General features: G+C 46.8%; 2 protein-coding genes and 1 pseudogene across 4 annotated transcripts in view; 2 read left to right on the forward strand and 1 right to left on the reverse strand.

Annotated features, from left to right (window-relative positions):
- The first annotated feature begins 286 nt into the window (after positions 1-286).
- On the forward strand, positions 287-4129 carry LOC130515025 (apoptosis regulator BAX-like). The gene is made up of 6 exons (XM_057015003.1): positions 287-554; positions 633-663; positions 1616-1783; positions 1852-1990; positions 3048-3152; positions 3321-4129. Exons 1-6 carry the CDS (start codon positions 527-529, stop codon positions 3459-3461), a joined length of 612 nt encoding a protein of 203 aa, XP_056870983.1. The 5' UTR covers positions 287-526; the 3' UTR covers positions 3462-4129.
- A 931-nt stretch (positions 4130-5060) lies between these two features.
- LOC130515024 (phosphatidylinositol transfer protein beta isoform-like) lies at positions 5061-5864 on the reverse strand (annotated as a pseudogene).
- Positions 5865-13795: 7931 nt separating this feature from the next.
- LOC130514704 (potassium voltage-gated channel subfamily C member 1-like) overlaps positions 13796-21678 on the forward strand; it is a 34606-nt gene continuing 26723 nt past the window's right edge. For 2 of the 3 annotated variants that reach the window (XM_057014462.1, XM_057014461.1), the window contains exons 1-2: positions 13797-13811; positions 13947-14611. In XM_057014462.1, coding sequence (XP_056870442.1) covers positions 14069-14611 — 543 coding nt within the window. In that variant the 5' untranslated portion in view covers positions 13797-13811; positions 13947-14068. Of the gene's footprint in view, positions 13812-13946; positions 14612-21678 lie in introns of all 3 variants that reach the window. The other variant, XM_057014460.1, reaches the window with a different exon arrangement.

The raw sequence follows: 21678 nt of genomic DNA on the forward strand, positions 1-21678 counted from the left end.
CAGCCAACTTGTCAATATGAAAAGAAATCCAAATACGTGACGTATGTTTTTTGAGAACATCTTCAAAAAAAGTCACTTAGGAATTATTGTTATCATTGTCATAAATCATTATTGAATATTAATTTATTTTAGGGCCCCACTTGTTGTGACAGGGATCTAGTGATGCAAACTACATAGAAATCTGACAAAATATAACGCGCCTAAAATAATTCTTTTTGCCCGTCTAGAAGGAAGAGAAGCTCTGCTTCCGTCGATAGCAGGAAGTGACGTGACAAAAGAGGCGGAGTCTGCCTCGACCGTCCTGCTGGACTGAGCAGAATTTACAGTCGAAACATTCGAGCGATAAAATCTTGAAATGCTTCAAGATTTTTCATTTGGAAGGAACACTGAAGCCGACCTTAACATCAGTCTCATTAAACTACCGCCGTGGGGCTTAAAGCAAGGCTTTATCCTAAAGTTGCAGTTTTTGTAGGGTTGTCAAGAAACTTTGGCCAAAGTTTAAGCGGTTGTAGGATTTTTTTAAACGATGATTTGTGAAGGAAACGGGATGTCTGGTGAGCTATGAGTTAGCGCTGCTTATACATCTGCATTTTTGTACCTAGCGAGGAGTTTAATGTTCCATTTCTCCACAGATGAGAGGATTGGAGAGGCCCTCATTAAAGAGTAAGTGTTCATTTTTATACATGGTTGTAACACTTCGGACAGACTCTGCAAAAAGCTTATATTTGAGTTATGATGATGGAATCTCGGGGGGTTCATTCTAGTTTTTATTTTATGTCCCTGAAACATGTCAAATAGAAACTCACATCAAAAGATCAAAAAATGTAGTTTTATTACTGGTCGAATGATTAATGACTTAATTGAATTTGTTAATGTTAGCAAGCTCAAATGCATAAAATCTGTCTTTTTTTTAGTTTGAACGTGTGTTTTAGACTATGCAGCGGAAGTCTTCTTAATTTACAGCAATGCTTTATAGTTATGTTTTAGTTACAGCCTGTATTGACGTCACTCAACCTTTCTTACAAATGGTATAGTTTCTGTTTCATTTTCTTGAGTGTTTAACTACTTCTCGTAAATAATGTACAGAACTCCTGTCGCTAAGCTCTACGCGGGGATCGAGTGCCAAGAGGTGGGGATATAATGATATAATTTTCCCCTCACATCGCCGCCATCCTCGCCTTCTTCCACCAAAATTTCCTGATCACATTTAAAGCTCATGTGGTTCTACAGAACAAAGCTTTTGATTCTATATGAGCCCGCCTGAGCTCCTCGAGGTTGTGCCAATATCATGGTTGATAGGCACACGTCTGAGGAGGCTGTAGAACACATACCCTTCGACAAGAGCATCAACTGTAGTTCAGGACACAACAGCGTATTTCTGCAGGAAATTCCTAGTAAATTAAAATATTCTGTGTCTGTTTCATCGGTCTTTTACACACAATTCATGAAGTATGCAGGAATGTAGACTTTGATATCATTATATAAAAACAGCCTCCTAAATACCTGAAGTTACTGTCATCTTCTCATCTTCAGTTTATGTCCCACGGCTTTATTGTTTGTTCCTGCTGCAGTGTGGGATTCATGCCTGAGTGTGACCGAGTGTTCTGATTTTTAGGGTCATAGAAGAAGAACTAAGAGAAGTGCCTTTGGAGGATGTGCCGCCGCTTACCCCTTACCTGGCCGTGCAGGTGAAGTCTGAGCAGGAGCAGAAGATGGTGACCCAGCTGGGGAAAATGATCCGAATCATTGGTGACCGGGTGAAAGACGACAAGGAGTTCCAAGAGTGAGTGTGCGGGCCAAGTGGGACTCCTGGTGAAATGGTAAGCCTGATATTTTTCTGCTTTGTCTCAGTGCCATAGATGGAGTGGCTTCTTATCCAGGTTCCAGGTGGGACAGATTTAAGGAAGTGGCTTTGAAAGTGTTTGAACATGGAATCACCTGGGAGAGGATCGCTGTGCTATTCTACGTTGCTGGCAAGCTTGCTGTCAAGGTGAGTTAACTATCTGTTGTTTTAGCCTAAACACACCTGTCATTAACTCAATGTCATACACAGAAATATGAGTCATCGCATTTACATAGTAATATGCATATAATTAATTATCAATTCAATCAAAAGTGCAACTTACTAAATAGGCACCCATGGAGTATTTTAACTTACTCAAGCAACATTTGATAGTCCTGATTTAGAAGCCAAAAGCTGTTACCGAATCAAGTCAAGACATGAGACGATGCAATATCTACGTAAAAATGAGCTCATTAGCTCACATTTTTGTTCCTACTTGCACAAAGAAGCAGATGTTTCCCTTCCTCAGTCCCATAACTGCCACACCCTCTTCTTTGCCTCTGCACCTAAGAGAAACTAGCTGATCCCTGTGCGCCATTAGAGCTACTTCAGTCACTCCTGGTTCTTCTGGGTCGACCCTCCAGCAGGCAGCTCCCCTTTCTTGCACACATCTTTTGAGCCATGTTTCCTTTTAAAAGCTGTCAGGTGAATTCTCTGCTAACAATTACTCGCAGGAAGCATCTGATTATAAGAGCAGATAAAGTTTGTTCCCGTGCAGCAAGGAGACACGTCTCATGTGCGCACTGGCACACGCACGGTCTGAGAGTTGTCCGCTGGGCAAAGCCAGTACTGCGCTTTTCACTCTGTTCTATGGTGGCAACCTCCCTCCCTCCCTCCCTCCCTCCCTTCCCCAGGAACGAGCAGACATTGGACTGATGTATGACATGTTTAGCTCCACAGTCTGGATCGTTCCATAGTTATTCAAGCGGTTCAGAGAATACATGTGGGTCTTTCAGAGCCTCTTGTCTTCTACCAAACAAGCCTTCAGCATGACCCACTCCTGTTTGGCTCTTTGCTCCTCATTCTGCTGAATTCCTTCGCATGTTAAAAAGCATCAGGCATCTCATTTTCCCATCAAAATTCCATGGCGTATTGTTTGTGCTGGAGGATAGTTTTTTGAATAGTGACAATGTGCCATAACTCAGTTGTGGGTGTCAGGAGGCCCGGTGTAGCTGTGATTCCTGACATTTTCTTTGCTCATTAGATGGTCGAGGCCCACCTCCACCAGTGTGTGAGGGAGCTCGTGCTATGGACCGTGGATTTTTTTCGAAACAATCTACTCGGATGGATCCGGGATCACGGAGGATGGGTGCGTGGGCCTTTTTTAATTTAACTTAGCAACAACTTTATTTTGCCAGGTTGAGTACAATTGAACTTTCAAATGTTATTTTATAGTAAAAATAAGTGCTTTTTATTTCTTTCACTATCATTGTGTTCTCTTGTCGCCCCCTTGACATCGTAAGCCATCTCTCCACAGATCAACAGTATTTCGGAGCTCGCGGCGGCACCTGTGCGGCGCGTTTCGACCATGGGCTCCATGAGCTATGGGCTTGTAGTCTTCATCACCGGTCTGATGATCGGAAGTTTCATCACCTGGAGAGTGACCAGAACCCGATAATGCACGGACACACACACAAATTCAGGATTAGGCTAACAGGTCTTTTTTGACCTGGTCATCCAACGTTTGTTTGGGGTCATTTATGGAATCAGTTCTGCAGTAGGGAGGGAGTCAAATTCTAAAGTGTGTGAACTTTCTATGCTCAAGTACATTTTTACATATTTGTATGCACATCTAGATAACTTCACTAGAAATCTAGAAGTAATGAAATACGTACCTGTATCACATGATACATATTTGAAAAACAATGGGGGGACAACTGCAGAATGATTGGTTTATCTGATTTTACTATTTATGGGTATACTTTGAGCAAAAGGAAACCTTTTGTGTTTCTATTCCAAAAGCAATGTGAAAGACTGGTGGAAAGACCCTTGAAAGCTGATTTCAAATCAGGATTATTCAAACAAATATTGGTTTCTGAATACTTCCCAGGTTAAATATGTTTTTTTAAATGGAATATGAATTTGATATCAGTGAAGGGTCTGACCCCTCGGTCCGCCAGCACCTGTCAATCGGGTCCCTAAAACGGGTTTTGTCCCCTTTCACCAACATTTGGGTAATTTCTGTTGGAGCCTGTTTCTAAAACATTCTAATTTAAACGACCTATCTTGACTTTGTAGACCTTAATAAAAACAAAACCCAACTTCAAAATCAGCGGTTATACATTGGGCAAGTTTCTTTCTGTGCACTTTTCTTATTTTTTAGATACAAGTTAAAAAAAAAGGACTGATTAGATGAAACAGGAAGAATGGGGAAAGGGGATCTGGTTTAAATCACATAAATTTCTATAATGTTTTAAAAATTAATTGTATTTTAATCACGGGCGGCACGGTGGTGTGGTGGTTAGCACTGTTGCCTCACAGCAAGAAGGCCCCGGGTTCGATCCCCGGTTGGGACTGATTGGGGACTTTCTGTGTGGAGTTTGCATGTTCTCCCTGTGCCTGCGTGGGTTCTCTCCGGGTACTCCGGCTTCCTCCCACAGTCCAAAGACATGCATGATTGGGGATTAGGCTAATTGGAAACTCTAAATTGCCCGTAGGTGTGAGTGTGAGAGTGAATGGTTGTGTGTCTATATGTGTCAGCCCTGCGATTGACTGGCGTCCAGTCCAGGGTGTACCCTGCCTCCGCCCATTGAGCTGGGAAAGGCTCCAGCCCCCCCGCGACCCTCAGTGGAGGAACAAGCGGTAGAAAATGAGTGAGTGAGAGTGTATTTTAATCAATGTGTTTCCTAGCCTCTGTAAAGTACGATGAATTGCCTTGTAGAACAAAGGTGCTGTAAAACTCTCCTTGCCTGGGAGGAGCCTTCAGTCTATTCATAGTGCATCAGCTGAAATAGTTTCCCACCAAACGGGTCAGACCTGAAAAAGACTTTCAGATGACAGGCGAAACGTCTTCCAGTTGTGTTCAATGGTCCAATTCACTCTTTACTCTTCACCGTTATGGACCTTCATGGTTTTGAGTGAAGGATGTGGGGAGGATCTGTACAGGACTGTTTGCCCCAGTGAGCCATGCAAGACAGTTTAGAGGAGAAGCAGAGGGTCACATCCTGGTGGCTGGGGTGGGTGCGTCTCTGATGACATCATCAGGACGCAGTTTGTCTCATTGCTCGTGAGCGGCAGTGGTGCCTCGAACTGGACCTTTATTACGCAGCTCCTCGAGCTCCTTTTGGGTCTCGTCTTCCATCTGCCTGATGTCCTCTATGCTCAAACCCACCCATCTGTCCATCCAGCAGAAGAGTTGGCATTGAAAGTTTGTGAAAATACGCTTTTCTTGCTTGTGGATGAAGTTCTCCACTTTGGTCTGCAGACCCCACCAGTGGAATTGGACTGTGACCAGTTTGTATGTGCACATTTGAGGACATTCCGACCTCAGCTCATCCTTCCACTCAGGACTTAGAGGTCCTCTGCCCGTTTTAGTGGACTGGAGCAGAGCAGGGTCTTCCTCTGCTTTGTAGTCGCCTGGAGCCTCTTCGTCTTTGTTTGCAATATCTAAAGAGACCACTTCCACATCCTTCAGGGTCTCCTCGTCCAGCTGATGAACATTTTCTAATGCTCCCATGTCGGGCTTGTGCCACGTCTCGATCTTTATCACGATGTCATCCTTCATGTATCCGTTGGTCACAATAGTGCGGCAGTAGGGGTAGGCGTTCCAGGCCTTCTCGTGAAAAGCTAATGATCCCTCTGGTGCAATCAGCTTTACAAATGCTGGGACTTTACTCTTTAGATGATAGATTTGTGGGTGTACTGTCCTTTTTCGCCTTCCCCCTCGTACGGTTCGTTCTTCAGAACCTCGATGCCCTCTCCTCCGCCTGTCTCCTTCTTGCTGCCTTCAGCCACCGAGCCACTACTTGATACTCTTCCACGAGACTGGTAACGCAACACGATATTCCTTGATGAGCACCATCTTTGTCACCTGGACCGTGCCATGGAACCCACCACAACCCTCAAACTAGCAAACAAATCGTTACCAAATGTAAATTGGCAATGAGCCATGCAGGGCTACAAATTATGATGGGGGGGGGGCTTTAGGATCAAAGCCCCTTGGACTTGATACTTGGAAGATGAAGGGTGATCTCATGTCTCATGATGCCAGGCATGAAGGCCCATGATTGGCTGTCCCCTGCAGACAGTACTACAGCAAAAAATGCACGTGAGGAGTGGATGCTGAAAAACTTGCAAATATATTTAGCTGCTTGGTGGAGCAGCTGTACTGTGCTAAAACCACTAATATTGAATAGTGTGCAAATCGTTCAAAGACAAAGGGAGGAAACCTGATATTGGAGCTCAAGCAAGCAAATATATTTTAAATTTTAAAGGGAGGAACAGATGCAGCATTGAGGATCACAAGGCCGAAAGTAGCCTCAGGTCTGATGATTCCATGTTTCATTTCGCAGGAGCTGTGTGCCAATTCTACCTGAACCTTCTCTGCATTATTTACAGTCTGTGTTATTAGTGTATTTGTTTTTATTTAAAGTCTTGCTTTTTCAGCTGCAGCCTCAGTGTTGAACCATATCCTGGTGCAGGTTCACCTCCAGTAAAGTCAGTCAGCTGGAACTATGGCTGTTATCAGCATCAGTCTGCTCAGGTTAAAAGTCACCAGCAATTGTACTTGTCTGTAATTTCCCATTTAATGAAAATATCTGTGATAAACACACTCCTGTTGGGTGATTTTACAAATGTGCCTGTTTACCTGTCACCCATGCGTCTGATCTTCAGCTGATTGGCTGCAGAAACACAACAGATGTACAAAAATAAAGTGCTTACTTTGCTACTGTCACTGATTTCGTTTTTTAATGCTACAATCGGAATTAAAATTTTAAATATTTTTTACACAGCGACACTAATTGCATTTGAGTTTTTAAAAAGTCAAAAATTGTATAAGAAATGCGTATTAGGAAAGTGTTCTGCGTAATTTGGACTATTCCACAGGCGAAGGTGGAGTTGAGTCCTGGTTTAATCTGTTAATGCTCAATCCAAATTAGAAAAGAGCAGTTTGCAACAGCTATTGAACCCCTAACTCAGCCAAGTCCTCCCTGCACCACAAAGATGAAAAGAGCAGCACCCTACGGTGGCCCTGAGAGGCTATGGAGCTACAATTCACACATTAAGAAAAAAGTGCTGCAAATTCAAACACAATAAAAGAAAGGTGGTGAAAATCACAAATGATTATTAGCCCTGATATTCATATTATTATAATGTGATTACTTAATAATACTGTTGTTAATACCATTATATCTTATTAGACGACTATCATCAGTATTACTGGAGACATCCCACCTTAGTGGGGCGGGAGCTGAGTCTGCAGGGGACTGGGCTGAGGTCCATGTCTCAAACAAATGCCCCAACAGAGCACTGAAGCCGTACTCGTTAAGGTTAAATGGCATACGCCTTAAGACTGATGCATCAAAAACATCAGTGTTGGTATTACCGGGTCTCACAGAACCAAGCTAGAAATCTTGGTGCAGTTATGGACTCAGACATGAATTGTAACAGTCATTAGAAGAGTACCACTAAATCAGCCTATTATGTCAAGAAAATTGCAGAAATGAAAGGATTCCTGCCGAATCAAGACAATAAAAACCCCATCCTGCATTTATTAAAGCAAGAAAATGGACCATTTCACACCTGTCATTAAATCTCTGCCCTGGCTGCAATGTGTCAAAGGAAAGAGTGTTGAATCCTAGTACTTGTCCACAAGTCACTGAATGGTCTTCAGCCTAAATACGTGTCTTAGCTGCTTGTTGGGTATGAAGCATCCCATAGGTCATCAGAGACAGAGACAGACCCCCAACAAGCAACAGTGGGAACAGAAGGAAAAACTCCCCCTTAACAGGAAGTCCTTGAGCAGGGCGGGCTCATGTAGGGGGACCCTCCTGAAGAAGACTTTCAGATGACCGGCGAAATGTCTTCCAGTTGCGTTCATCAGTCCAGTTGATTCTTCACTCTTCACCTTTATGGACTGTAGAGGATCTGAACGGTACTGTTCAGCATTTGATTTGTCTCATTGCTCATGAGTGGCAGTGGCCATTTCTGAGCAGAGCTTCTGTCTGGGCTCAGCCAAGCAGGGCTGGGCTCAGCTCTGGCTCTGGTCCAGAGCTGAGCCTGGACCAGAGCCAGAGCCAGAGCTGAGCCTGGACCAGAGCCAGAGCCAGAGCTGAGCCTGGCCTGAATGAATAATCAAAGAACCAACAGAGGCTCAGAGGTGTTTACTTGGAAATCACCAAGCCATAAATGATCTTTTTCATGATCATTATGGTCTGAAGAACCTACAACGTAAACAAGTCACTGTCCAACGGGTGAAAACTAACGGAACCGTGGTTGGTGTGGAGTGACATAAACAAGAAAGTGTCGGTTCTGTTCTCACACTTTACTCTGAATGTCACCCCAACCTCTTCCTCTTCCTCTTCTCCTCACAGAGTAACTGAAGAGGAAGTAGTGGAGAAGTGGATCACTGCAGACTTAGTCCATCTCAATGACCCGAAGGAGCAGACATCAACTCAAACCTAAACTTGAAGAATAACACAAATGTGGCTCTGACAAAGTATTCAGATCCAAACCCTGTTTGAGTGTCTTAAAAGTTACTAAAGTCACCTCCAGCATTTATCCAGAAGGGGGCGCTGATGACTGCCCATTAAAATGCTCATCCCTGGCTCTACACTGCCCAACTCATCAGTCCCCTTTATCCACAGGACAACTCTTTAGGGAGCCTCAATGTTCAGCAAACATCATTAAATCCAGGAAATCTGCTTAAGAATGTAGCAAAATGACATCATAAAGAAGCTTTAACAGAACCAATTAGCTCTTCAGTGAGCTCTTGAAGCCTCTGCTGACTGTTGAAGGCCGATGACCTGTTGGGGAATGTCCTCACGGTGGTCTGTGAACACACGGTGTGTCCAGCATGGACAGAGGTCGTCCTGACGTGTTCCATCTTCCTGTCTCAAGATCAGGAAGTTTCTAGCAGATCAGGCGTGTAGAGCTCTCTTCTAGTCGTAAACATGCCGGGAGGATGTGTTTCAATGGTTTCAACTTTATCTTTGTATTCATGTTACACAATTCAGGTGCCTGAGTTCACACTGGCCCCAGAGAAAAAGAGTCAGAGGACTTCAACAGAAACAGGCTCAGCATGTGTGATGGAGACCCGCTGAAGACGTTCACCCACCAGCACATCCAGATCAGCGTTCCATGGAAAAGGGAAGATATCATGTTGTAAACTGACTTTGGTGAAAAGAAAACTAAGAACAATGTTCAACATTGATCTGATTATCAGAGTAAAAAAAAACGCCCAAAACATCTGGATGCCCTGAAGGATCTCAAGGTCTGCATGGAGTACCAGAGAAGTGAGTGTCTCTCATTCACATATGGAGGGCAAGTGGTCACAGAACTGCAGTAACAATGTAGAAAACATGTTAGTCACACCTGTATAGTTTTTTCCAACTTTCTATCCAGATAGCACTGGATCAGCTTAGCTGAATATGAATTACATTAAAATAACATTGAACACACCTTTCTTTTGCCATTATTTTATGTTCTGTGTTGGTTTAACTTCATTATACCCCTAAAAGTCCCTCTTGTGATCGCTCTGCTCTGGCTTCATCCAATGTGTTGAATATGATCATTTTAGAGGGCAGAAGGTCACAGCAGCAGGTCTCACATGGTTAAAAGAGGACGGTGGTCAGACTGCAGATTTGGCTTCTTGCTGTTCTCACAGTGGCCACTAGATGGACCCATGTACCACACTGCGGCATAACCTTCAGGAAGGATGCTGGGACCACTGCACTGTGCGTGTGTGCGCGCACACGCACACAAGCATCTTAAATTTCATGCAAAAGTTTACATAAAAGAGTTGTTGCTGGTTAGCAGCCGCAAAGTGCAGTTGGTTTCAACTTAAAGGTACATTTATGTCATTAAAATGAAAAGAAATACTGAAGAAAAATGACTTCAGAAGCCTATTTCAACTATAACCACAAATGAATCACCCTTCATTTTTATAATCTATGAAGAGTTCAGGGGAAATCAGAGTCGCATTATGAGGAAGGAATCATATCACATTATATTTCAGTCACGGAGGAAGAAACCTTGAGACATGTTTGTCTCCCAGTAGAAGCAATCTGCTCTTGGACCATGACTGCAGATCCCAATAGAGGATGAATTCTCAAACGCTATTCAGGATTTTTTCTTTTATGAAAAAAGGGCAAAACAGCATTTCAAACTGCAGATAATTGAATATTCTTGCATGGCCAAATCCATCACCTGATATAAGCCTCGACCTGGCGAAACGAGTGACAACCAGAGCTGCTGCTGACTCTATCATCTCATAACACTACATCACCCTAACTTGTATTTACATGATTGTTTGTGTACTGTGTTTACTGCTTATGTTGACAATGGGTTGTGTCGGCCTCACATCACTGTGACATAATGCAGGATGTGTGAGGATTGGTGCAATGTCACAACAAACACAGGCCTGAAGGTTGACGTGGTCTGATCGTGTGCGGATACGCGTCGAACTGGTTTTTGTGTAATTTGCATGTGTGTGTGTCCGCTCCGATCGCTACTATACTGCTAAGAGCTCCAGAGCTCCTTGTCAGCATGTTAACTTCATTAACTGTGGGTGTGTGTGTGTGGTGTGTGTGTGCTAATGCACTGTCCATTTGTTTGTAAATGCTTGCTGTTGCGTGTGCATGAGTGTGCGTCTTTTTTTCTGCCATTTCAACAACACAAACTAAAAGCAGAGTAAAGATTTGAGTTAAAGGAGAGATTTCCTTCAAGACATGATTAACAGTGGCTAGAAACTGCATTCTTGGGGTCAAAGGTCAGAATCTCTGGCCTCTGAACGCGCTCTCATGCCAACTTTAATCCCACCAGATCACCTGTCTCATCGTCCCGTCTGTGTCAGAGGCAGAACGCACACTTGCACTATGATTTCTAATGTAAGTGTCTTCTAAATAATAACGCATTTCAGAGTTTAGATGCCCGAATGGAGCAGAAACAGAACGAACTCCAGTTGGCAAACACATGTTGGAAGGTAAACCCGAGAAAAAAAAAGCCCTCACAGTAACAGAATAAATATTAAAAGCAGAATGTGTCGCTGTTGTGTTGCTGCAGGCCAGGAGGGAGCCTCTGCTGAGCCTTTCAGCACCACAGATGGAGCCGCACTGTCCCAACACAATTCAGTCAGACAACAAGATGCATGTGCTTGTTTGTGGACTTTTAGACAGACCGTTTTAGCTACACCCCCCCAGAAAAAGCAGTGTTTTCAACAAGCAAACTTAATTTGTTAAATAGGAGATCTCAGCGTGGCTACAAAGCCAGAGCGTTCATTACCTGTCCATGTTTGATCAGACATGAGCCATAATGAGGAACAAGTCCTCTAATGTAGGGGGAGCCCGAGGTGGGTGACTGCGGAGAGGAAGGTCAGACATGAAAAGGAGATAAAAAAGGACGCTGCACTCGCTGCAGCGACACGGCATTATATACAATGGTGCGTTTAAGCGAATGGGAAAACCTGACGATGCATTTTCTGGGTGTCAGAAAGACTTATTTTAGCAGAGGAGCAGGAAGGTCACTGAACTTGCAAGCGTGTGCCCTTCAGGAGTGACAACATGACGTCAAAGTAGGGCTGAAAATAGTCGCCGCTCCGCTACAATCACACTTTATTTGTTCGACTCAGTTGGACTCAGGTTGAATACGAATGTCCACCGTCTTCTGGACCGTGGACCCCTGCAAGGCCTGTGACCGTGGCCTATGCTATGGCGAGGGTTAGCTTTCTATGGTAGCCTTTCATTCTCATGCTAGGAATTTAAGGTGCAAAGTATTTTTGTACAGTGATCACGGTTGCAATCATCTAAATCGGCGTCTCGACGTCTTGCCCCTCAGTGTCATCTCCAGTAAATGGTTTTGTCATCGTACTTGATGAGGTTACGAGCACGGATGCTTAATAATGTCTCGGTCCGCTCGGTTACCAAATGACCTGGCACATTAGTGACAAGATCGTGTCCCTTTGTACGAAGATTCTTTTTTCAGATTCGGGGAAGAGCCGGCAGATCTCGGTGCCTGGGATCTCTTACGGCTGACACCCGGCCGCAAAAGACCGGAAAGAACTGCAGCTACCAGGAAAAATATTGGCAGTATTTTTCATTTTTAGATGAACTGTCCCTTTAACTGCTCGCTGTGCATTCTGAAACATAATCATAGAATCAAGCTGAGGTGTGTGAGCGCGTGTGCGTGTGTGCGTGCACGCGCTGCAGAAAGCTACAGACCAATACAGCATATTAGCTCTGCACTATAGAGTGAGGAGAGAAGACAGCCAATAGAGATGATTAGCAAAGGTGGAGAGAAACGGAGGGAATTTGCTGGAGAGAAATAGAGAGAGAGAAAGAGGGGCGGGGGTGATTTGGTGGGCTGCAGTCTTTTCTCCCCCATTTTGTAGAGCTCAGCAAATACATGTTCTCTGCCTCTCTCGCTCTCTTTCTGCTGCTGCTAGGGGTGCTGGTGTGTGTGTGTGTGTGTGTGTGTGTGGGGAGGAGGGGGGGGTGCTGGATAGTCAACGAAAGACACTTTATCATATCCCCTCTGCTCCGTTCTAATTGAGCCAAGTGTTTTAATGGATTGAAAGACATTGAGGAGGAACGGAGTGATGCTGCAGAGGGAGAGGGGGGGAGGGAGGGGCGCTCTCGCTGTTCTGTGGGACGAGGGAACCGAGCCTGGGCTGGGGTCCCAGCAGCGAGGGGGGCTTTATTAATCTTTTTCAGATGTGTGCAAACAGGATGTGATTGGTGGCTTTTCTTTTAATCACCCTGAGCATGAAGAGAAACAACAGACTGCTGCCCTCAACCGCGGGTATCAATAATTTAACCCTTCCAACGCCGCGGTTTACCTGGCCAGGGTGTGTGTTCAACTGTAGTTACTGCATTAAGATCTACCGAGCTGTCTGCACTGTAGCACCCATGGAGCTCCCGCAAACAACACGGATCACTTTCTTAAAAATAAGAAAATCCTGCTGGCTCATGTCTTTTCTTTCACGTTCAGTCCAACGTGGGCTGATCCACCTCAGCATCACGGCCCCCTGAACTGAACTCTTTCCTCTTTTGCTGTTTTGACCTTTGCAGAACACCTTAAATGTGAGTGTCTCCAAACCAGAGAGGACTAGTCCCTGTTTCCATTCTTCCTCGGGGGACCTTCCTTGGGACGTCCTCGCCGTATCCCACCAACGGTTTGAGACGCTGACGCGCGAACGGTGCGGCTGCAGCGACCTCATCAGCCCTTTGCCACCCTAATGGGCTGAAAACGCTACCTTTTTAGCTAACTTGCACGTGTATTTGGCTCACTTTGCATGTGCAGTGAGCTGTTGTGGACAGGAATCGTTGCTGCAGGGAAAGGAAGGTGTAAATCAGGCAGCAAACTGCAGGTCTATCGTAGTTAATAATGCAATACCCATGCAAACAATCAGATGATCAATGTTTCATCTGTTTATGGGCTGATCGGAGATGCTCCTGGAATGCACCTCTGCATGTATCTGAGAAGTGATATCATCAGTGTTTTATTGTTTTCAATCTCCGCCCTGTTTTTTTAAATTCAACCCAACGAGCTTCAGGAGCTGCTCTGAGCCGACTCAGCACGTTTCGGGTAAGCGGGAACACAATTGGGACGCGGCTCGGCCCGGTTGTCGGCCCGCTTCATGAACCATCTGCGATATCTGACTCTCGGCCTCATTTCAATATTTTGCCTTTGCAGTCGCATTTGTAGGACCAACGTTGACACCAGCCAGAAGACTGTCGACCTCTCCTGAGAGGGTTCGCAGCATCAGCTGAGAAGATGATGTGAATTAATCCAGTTCTCCTTCATTGAGCAGGTAAATCTATTGATTCATAAAATCCGCATCCCCTCTAAAGTCTGAGAGAGACGCACTTGCAGAGCTCACCCCCCCCTCCCCCCTTTCCTCCCTCTCTCTGACTCCTCCTCCTTCTCTCCTCTCTCCTCTCCTCAGTCGCCGCCGTGACAACTTGCCGGGCCGGCGGGACAGGAGCGCACAGAGCGGGGGTCCCGGCGTTGGATGGGGACGGGTAGAAGCAGCAGGGTGAGTCGGGTGAAGCATGCTCCAGCGCAGCCATGACTTGCTCGGCGTCAGATAGCGAGAAGATCGTGATCAACTGCGGCGGGATTCGACACGAGACCTACCGGAGCACCCTGAAAACGCTACCCGGGACGCGCCTGTCTTGGCTGACCGAGCCCGACGCCTACAGCAACTTCGACTACGACCCCAAGTCTGACGAGTTCTTCTTCGACCGCCACCCGGCCACCTTCGCCTTCATCCTCAACTACTACCGCACCGGCAAACTCCACTGCCCCAGCGATGTGTGCGGGCCGCTCTTCGAGGAGGAGCTCGCCTTCTGGGGCATCGACGAGACGGACGTGGAGGCGTGCTGCTGGATGAACTACCGGCAGCACCGTGACGCAGAAGAAGCCCTGGAGAGCTTCGAGACGCCGGAGCCGGACGCGCCGGAGGATGATCCGGCCCTCACCGGCGGGGCGGACGGCGACCTGAAGCGGCTGTGCATGCAAGAGGACGGGCGCCGGGCGACGTGGTGGGAGGTGTGGCAGCCAAATATGTGGGCGCTCTTCGAGGATCCCTACTCCTCCAAATACGCACGGGTGAGTCCAGCTGCACGCGCGGAGTGGTGTTGTGATGGCGCGCACAGGCGCATGGCACAGAGGTGGACAGTGCGCATTGGTGCGCCAAAGTTGGTGACAGACAGACAGACAGACAGACAGACAGACAGACAGACATTGTTCCCTGCAGACTTCTACTGTCACTCGTGTTCCTCCCTACGGGACCATTTCGTGCAAATCGTCTCCGTCCCGACCATCATCATCCTAATCTCACGGTCCTCCTCGTCTACGTGACCCTCTCTCAACATTTGATTGATGGGGCACCTTCACTCGCCATCACATTGATCACCACAAACTGCGTTCACACGTGTCTGATCACTCACACACACTTGTGGTCTTTTATTACCATCAATGTGCGCGCACACACACATATACACACACACACACACACAAAGAAACTGCTCCAAGCCGTTTCTAAAATCAATAACATCCGTTAAGTTAAAGGTTTTGGTCGGTGTTATGATTAAATCTTCAGTGTATGAATGTGGATCAATAAAACGTCCCGTGATAAGAACAGCAGCACGATTCTCCCCAACACTTCAGGATGAGCGGCAGAACCGCCGCATGAAAAACTCAAGGAGTCCTTGGAGGATAAAGACTGTCTGACGTGCAACTGACGCGCCAAGTGTCAGTCTTTTCATCCGCCACCGGGTTTCTCTTCTTCACTGCATTCAGATCTTCCAGGCAATCCCATCATCTTCTGTAATTATTACTGTTTCCCAACCTCCCGAGTGTCAGAAGGTGAAACGTGGCGAGTTCTGAGGCACATGCTACAGTTTAGGCACAAGGGTTGAGGGTTGAGGGTTGGTTTTTACCTTCTGCAGCATCATTCCGTGGTGGAGGACAGATCGGATCGATACAGTTTGAAACAATCTTGGCCTGATTTGAATGATTTGGCAGCTTTTCAAAGCCCAACTGGAGGAGCCGTGGGATGAAGCCTCCAGGCTAACGTCCTCCAGCCTGATGGAGATGAAGAGCTCGTGCTGCTGTCTGGATCCATGAGTTATGCGAACGTTCTTTTGTTGGTCTCAAATTCAACACGTGAACCTGCTTTCGGCTCTGCTTTCTCCGAGTTTAGCGCCGACGGCTGCAGGCTGTTGTGCGCTCATCTTCTGTTTCTGGGCGCCACATGTGAGCGCCACCTGTTATTTTTAAACACGGAATCATCTGCGCGCATCTGTCAGAGATCGCGTTTACCTCCGAGGCGCTCGCAGAGGTTCGGCCTGTGATACCATCACCAGCGGTGCTTCTGCCAAGGACTGACAATGACGTCCAGAGGAGTTCCCTCGCTGACTTCCCTCTGACAACGTGTCGACTCAGCACTCTCGCTCTTCATCCCCGCTTTTCCTTTTTGACCAGGACAGAGAGCGGAGATAAGGTAAGCTCCAGCCATGGTCACCTCCAGAAGAGTCCGGCCTGTCACCTGCGCACAATCTCACAGTTCGGAGGCTTTCTTGCTGCGCTCCACATCATCGGAGCCATTTTTTTCCGAGTAAGTGTTCCTCAGGGCTGCTCACAACTCCTGCGTGTGCACGCGTCTTTGTGTTTTATTAAATCTGCTATGGAGAAAATCTGTGTTTTGCTATTTTCTTCTCTTCTGGGAGCACTTTCTCTGTCATCCTGTTGTCATAAAATCACCCCAAATGGTAAAAACACAAGCCCACTAGAAATCTTACTGTTTTGCTCTCGGCTGACTTTATTCCCTACTAACTTTCTAAATAAGCTAATTAGCTGTAACTGTGCTTTCCTTACGAGGTCTGTTAAAATCGCTGGCACTGGGGGGGGGGGGGGGGTATTTTCTGTAGCATGAAAATATGACGGAATATGTTATGGGCGGAAGCTGTGCCACAGCCACCACCCTGAACACATCAGCATGTATGGACAGTTCATTTTTGGCACACTAAGAAATTATATTTATATATAATGTGTGAATTAAAGTGAAGGATCTGCACTGGGGAGTCCCAGGATTGTAATCCAGTTTTAGCCTGATGCACAGTCTGTCCATTGGGGCGTAGTTTCCCGGGGGAGGCTGGGTGGTTGTGTGTGTTTGCTGAACTGTCCGGTGTCATTATGTCTGCAAAATCATTTCTTGGTGGTTTTATTTCGTTTAGTGTGAAAAGGCCTGAAGGAAGCTGCCCCTGCCTGGACCTGCTCAAGGTTTCTGCCTGATAAAAGTGGATTTTTCCCCCCCTACTGATGATTCTTTGGTGGTTGGGCTCTGGGTTTCTGTGAAGAACCCAAAGATAATTGTGATTGTAAGAGATGCTAAATTGAAAGTTGAACAGAACTGGATTCCTAACTGGGATCACGCTGGGTCTCAAAGATCTGGGGGGGGGGACTCACTAAATTTAGCTCACTAAATTATTGGTAAACATCTCACGTCTCAGAGACCCTCTTAACTTTTGTCTGTGCAGGCTTGCTGACTCAGAAGGTGGCGTTGCCGCGGGGGTGGGGAGAATTAAGTTTTCCTTTATTTTAACTTATCGTTTCACCGGCTTTGAAGGTGGTGGTGTGTGCATGGGGAAGGGGGGGGGGCACAAACGTCGATAGAAAAGCTGCACTGGTGCCACGATGGGGGCGGCATCAGCATGACAGCTAAGGTGACTTTAAAAGTGTTGCAGTCGATGGATTTGGTGCCAGTGCGGAGACGTATGGGTAGGTTAGAGGGGGCGGGCAGTGCAGTACCAGCAGAACTGCTCGCCGGCTGAGGTCATTCGGCGGATTTTAGCTGATTAGTCTCAGTGAGGGGGGGTGGGGGCGCATCTCCACGCTCTTGCCAGTGCTCCGACTCCAAACGGGATGAAGTGGTGGTCCCCCCTGCAGAGGAGCATGTTTCATATTTATCCTCCCCTAACCCACACGGACTCCCCCGCTAACGCCCCCCTCCAACGCTGCCGATCACCTCATGCTGCTTCATTGCTGTGGTTTCTGAGCTGAGTGCTGGGATGCATATCTTCACCCCCCCCACACCAAAACCTCTTACATCCTCTCCTAACGCCACCCACCCCCCATCTGCTTGTGCTATAGCGTAACACTGCAGTCCCCGTAGTAGCTGACTGCGCTCTCCTCCACTGCAGAGACGGAGGGAGTGAGCCAGGCCGTGTGTGTGTGTGTGGGGGGGGGGGGATGAAAGGTGTTTTGGTGAGGGTGGTGGAGAAATGAATTCAGAGTCACAAGCAGAGAAGGGAAAAAAAGAAGAACGAGGAGAACGGGGACCTTCTCAGTCCGTTCCCACCGCCCCTGCTTTGTTTTCCTTTTTTTCTGCTGAGCTCGGCATGCTGGCACGCTCGTATCCGTTTATTGATCAGCGGTTCGTCTCAGCTCGCCTCATTCACGTGGACGCCTCGGCTGAATGGCGAACTCCCCCCCCCCCCCCATCCTCCTCACACAGCGGGCCGTAGAGGCCACTTCCACCCCCTTTGGGACAGAAACAAACACAAGTGCGACGTTGCTCTGCCTCGACTCACTGAGACGTTTGGGGCTCCTTTAGGGTCCATCACCACATTAGCACAAAGCTACACCTGGTGATGCAGCTTAAACCGGATTTAACCTGCTCGTCCATGCAAACGGCCCCCAAACCGTTGATAGCACACTAATGATGAACGGGCAGAGGCCAGATCAATAGGTTTGTTCACAGTGGAATAAATACAGGAAAGGAATGTGTGGATGTTGGAGACCTCACACCTTCCCTCATGCTGCAGCTCATCAGTGGCACCAGCCTCCATCCATCCATCCATCCATCCATCATCCATCCATCATCCATCCATCCATCCATCATCCATCCATCATCCATCCATCCATCCATCCATCATCCATCCATCATCCATCCATCCATCCATCATCCATCCATCCATCCATCATCCATCCATCCATCCATCCATCCATCCATCATCCATCCATCCATCCATCATCCATCCAGCCATCCATCATCCATCCATCCATCCATCATCCATCCATCCATCCATCCATCATCCACCCATCCATCATCCATCCATCCATCCAGCCATCATCCATCCATCCATCCATCATCCATCCATCATCCATCCACCCATCCATCCATCCATCCATCTCCATCCATCCATCCATCCATCAGCCATCCATCCATCATCCATCCATCCATCCACTCATGCACCCATCCATCCATCCAGCAGCCAGCAGCCAGCCAGCCAGCCATCCAGCCAGCATCCAGCCAGCCAGCCAGCCAGCAGCAGCCAGCCATCCAGCCAGCCAGCCAGCCAGCCAGCCAGCAGCCATCCAGCCAGCCAGCCAGCCAGCCATCCAGCAGCCAGCCAGCCAGCCATCCAGCAGCCAGCCAGCCATCCAGCCATCAGCCATCCATCCAGCCATCCATCCATCCATCCATCCATCCATCCATCCATCCACCCATATCCATCCATCCATCCATCCACCCATATCCATCCATCCATCCATCCATCAATCCATCCATCCATCCATCCATCCATCCAATAACCCACTCAGGAACCGGGGAAACATGCAAGCTCCACTGTAGAAATTCACCATGAGGGTGTAACGGGTGTTATTCATTCATTCTGACTGTCAAAGAGCCCATCACCATGGCAACAGTTATCACAAAATGACAGTTTACCTGTAATCCTTTGGTACCACCATTTTTTTCCTCTCCCGCTCCATGTCCAGGGGGGCTTCGCCATCGCCCTCGCCCTCCCCCTCCGTGGTTTTTCAGGTTAATGCTGCCACAGAGTTTTTCTCTCTCTCTGCTGCCTCTCCTGAATTTGAGAACAACCGCGATCGTAAGAGGAGAAGGCGAGAGACAGAACGGGGGACACCAAACTGTATATTTGATGACGAGAGGAGAAATAAATCCTTAAACCCACAAACGTTCTCTCCTGCACTCTTATCACAGGTGTGTATGTGTGTGTTTGTGTTAAACACTCAAAACTGGCTTAAGCGTGCGCACACACACACACACACACACACACACACACACACACACACTTGTGTAGAGGAGCTAACCGAGCATAGAAAGGAGACTATAATAAACCCTAAAGCTTTGGACAGCCTTTCATACTCACACATGCCGCCAATAACTCTGTGTGTGTGTGTGTGTGTGTGTGTGTGGTGTGTGTGTGTGTGTGTGTGGTGTGTGTGTGTGTGTGTGTGTGTGTGTGTGTGTGTGTGTGGGTGTGTGTGTGTGTAAGGATGGGTCGAGGGCTAATGAATTTGTAAATTTGTGGCCAGTATTGGTTTTCCTAGGTTTGTCAGTCCCCCAGCCATGAAACTACATTAAATCCATTTCTAACACACACACACTCCAGTTCTCCTTGGATTAGGAATTCTTGGATTCAACCCCAATCGAACCATTTATTGCGTTGGTTCCTTAGAACATGGGCCATTTTCACAGAAACAACAGTTTTTCCTGGGCTGAGTATCAAATGATTCAGGTTTTGTTAAAAAAAAGGGGGGGATTTAAAAGGAAAACAAAAACATTCATCTTAAAAATATCTCTCCCCAATAGAACCAGCTGCATTGCCGCTATGGTTATTTCCCTCAAAGCCTGTTTTGAGCCCTCAGGCTGCACCAGTCCCACCAGTGGGCCCAGCGGCTGCTGAGAGAGCCAATTCAAGGTGTAGATTTCAGCTAACAGACGTGTTCAATTAAAAATTGAACACTTCACACGTGCTGTTTGCTGCCCCGGGGTGCTATCCAGCGCCAAAGTGGCTATTGTCGTTGGCCCAAGGTCAGGGTGTAGTAAAAATAGAAAAGAGAATCCAGAGAACTTTTTATGACGGTTGATTGAGGTAAAAGCGGTGCTGAAAGTAGAAACATCTATTGCAGCGTGTGTTCGACTCATTAAGGCAGCAAAAGCTTGTTGGCGACTGATCTTTATGTTAATTGTTTATCTCATACTACATTTCTCTTCATCTGCTATCATAACGAGCGTTTGATGCTACTCTTTATGGAGTATTTGGCCTAATAGCTGCTGTCCAGGTGTGTTTGACAAAACAAGGAGAGACCATGAAACGAACCAGACTTTTAAAATGCACTTTAACCCCATTTTGTTCCAAGTGAAGAAAAGTCTATCCCAGAAGTTTAGCAGTCACAGAAGAAGAAACTGGTAATAAACAACAACATTGTACACAGAACCAGGCTAACGCACATAGGCTTTAGATCACCCTTCACCCTTCTAAACGCTAGCAAACCTCAGAGATGGATAAGTGTCGGCGCGGCTGAGATGGTGGAGTTTGTCCAAACATCTCTGATCAAAATGGTGCTGTGTCCACTCTCTCTCTCACACACACACACCCCCACCCACACACACAGACACACACACACATCCTGCGGTCAGGAAGACTTTATTTATTCATGGCAAACGTGACATTTGCAGAGCGTTCTCGCGGGATTCATTGACCCACAGAGGCCTTTCCTAGTTGTCTGAGCAAGCTGAGAGCATCACTTTTACAATGAGTACAGCAGCCTGTGGCGACACGGCCTCGTCACGCAAATATGCACGGGCAAATCCATGCAGAGGGACGGTTTTAATGATGCAACAATTTCAGGATTATGCAGTCAACTGGTGGAAGATCACAAGAATCAAGAAAAGAGACGTTCAGATTTTATAGTGCAATCTGGGTTTGAATCACATGAAAATAAAGCCTGAACCCCTGTGTGTATACATCTATAGGTGGATTTCCATGACCTTTTACATTGGAAACAAAAAATGCACCTACTAGCAACACTCACATCTTGTCCTGAGTTCTTCTTGACTTCTTGCCAACATTTCGGCTCCTTGTCCTCACATGCCTCCATGCGAGGTTGGTTTGATCATTTTAAACACCCAGTCCAGATCTTCTGGGAGTTTAAAAGAGGGCTCGATGTGTTTGAAGTAGCTTAGTCTTCAGAGTTTGCATTAAAACACTACAGACTCCTCTTTGCTTCAAAGCCGTGTGGCAGATGAAGCTAATGGGAACCAGTGGTCAATGTGAGAGCGCTGCCTTTAAAGCTCAGTTCCATTAAAAGTAAATTTCAGATCTGGCTTGTGCTCTTGACTGGGACAGAAGCTACTTGTGTGC

Source organism: Takifugu flavidus, chromosome 18, assembly GCF_003711565.1.
Source record: "Takifugu flavidus isolate HTHZ2018 chromosome 18, ASM371156v2, whole genome shotgun sequence".
NCBI classification, from domain to species: Eukaryota; Metazoa; Chordata; class Actinopteri; order Tetraodontiformes; family Tetraodontidae; genus Takifugu; species Takifugu flavidus.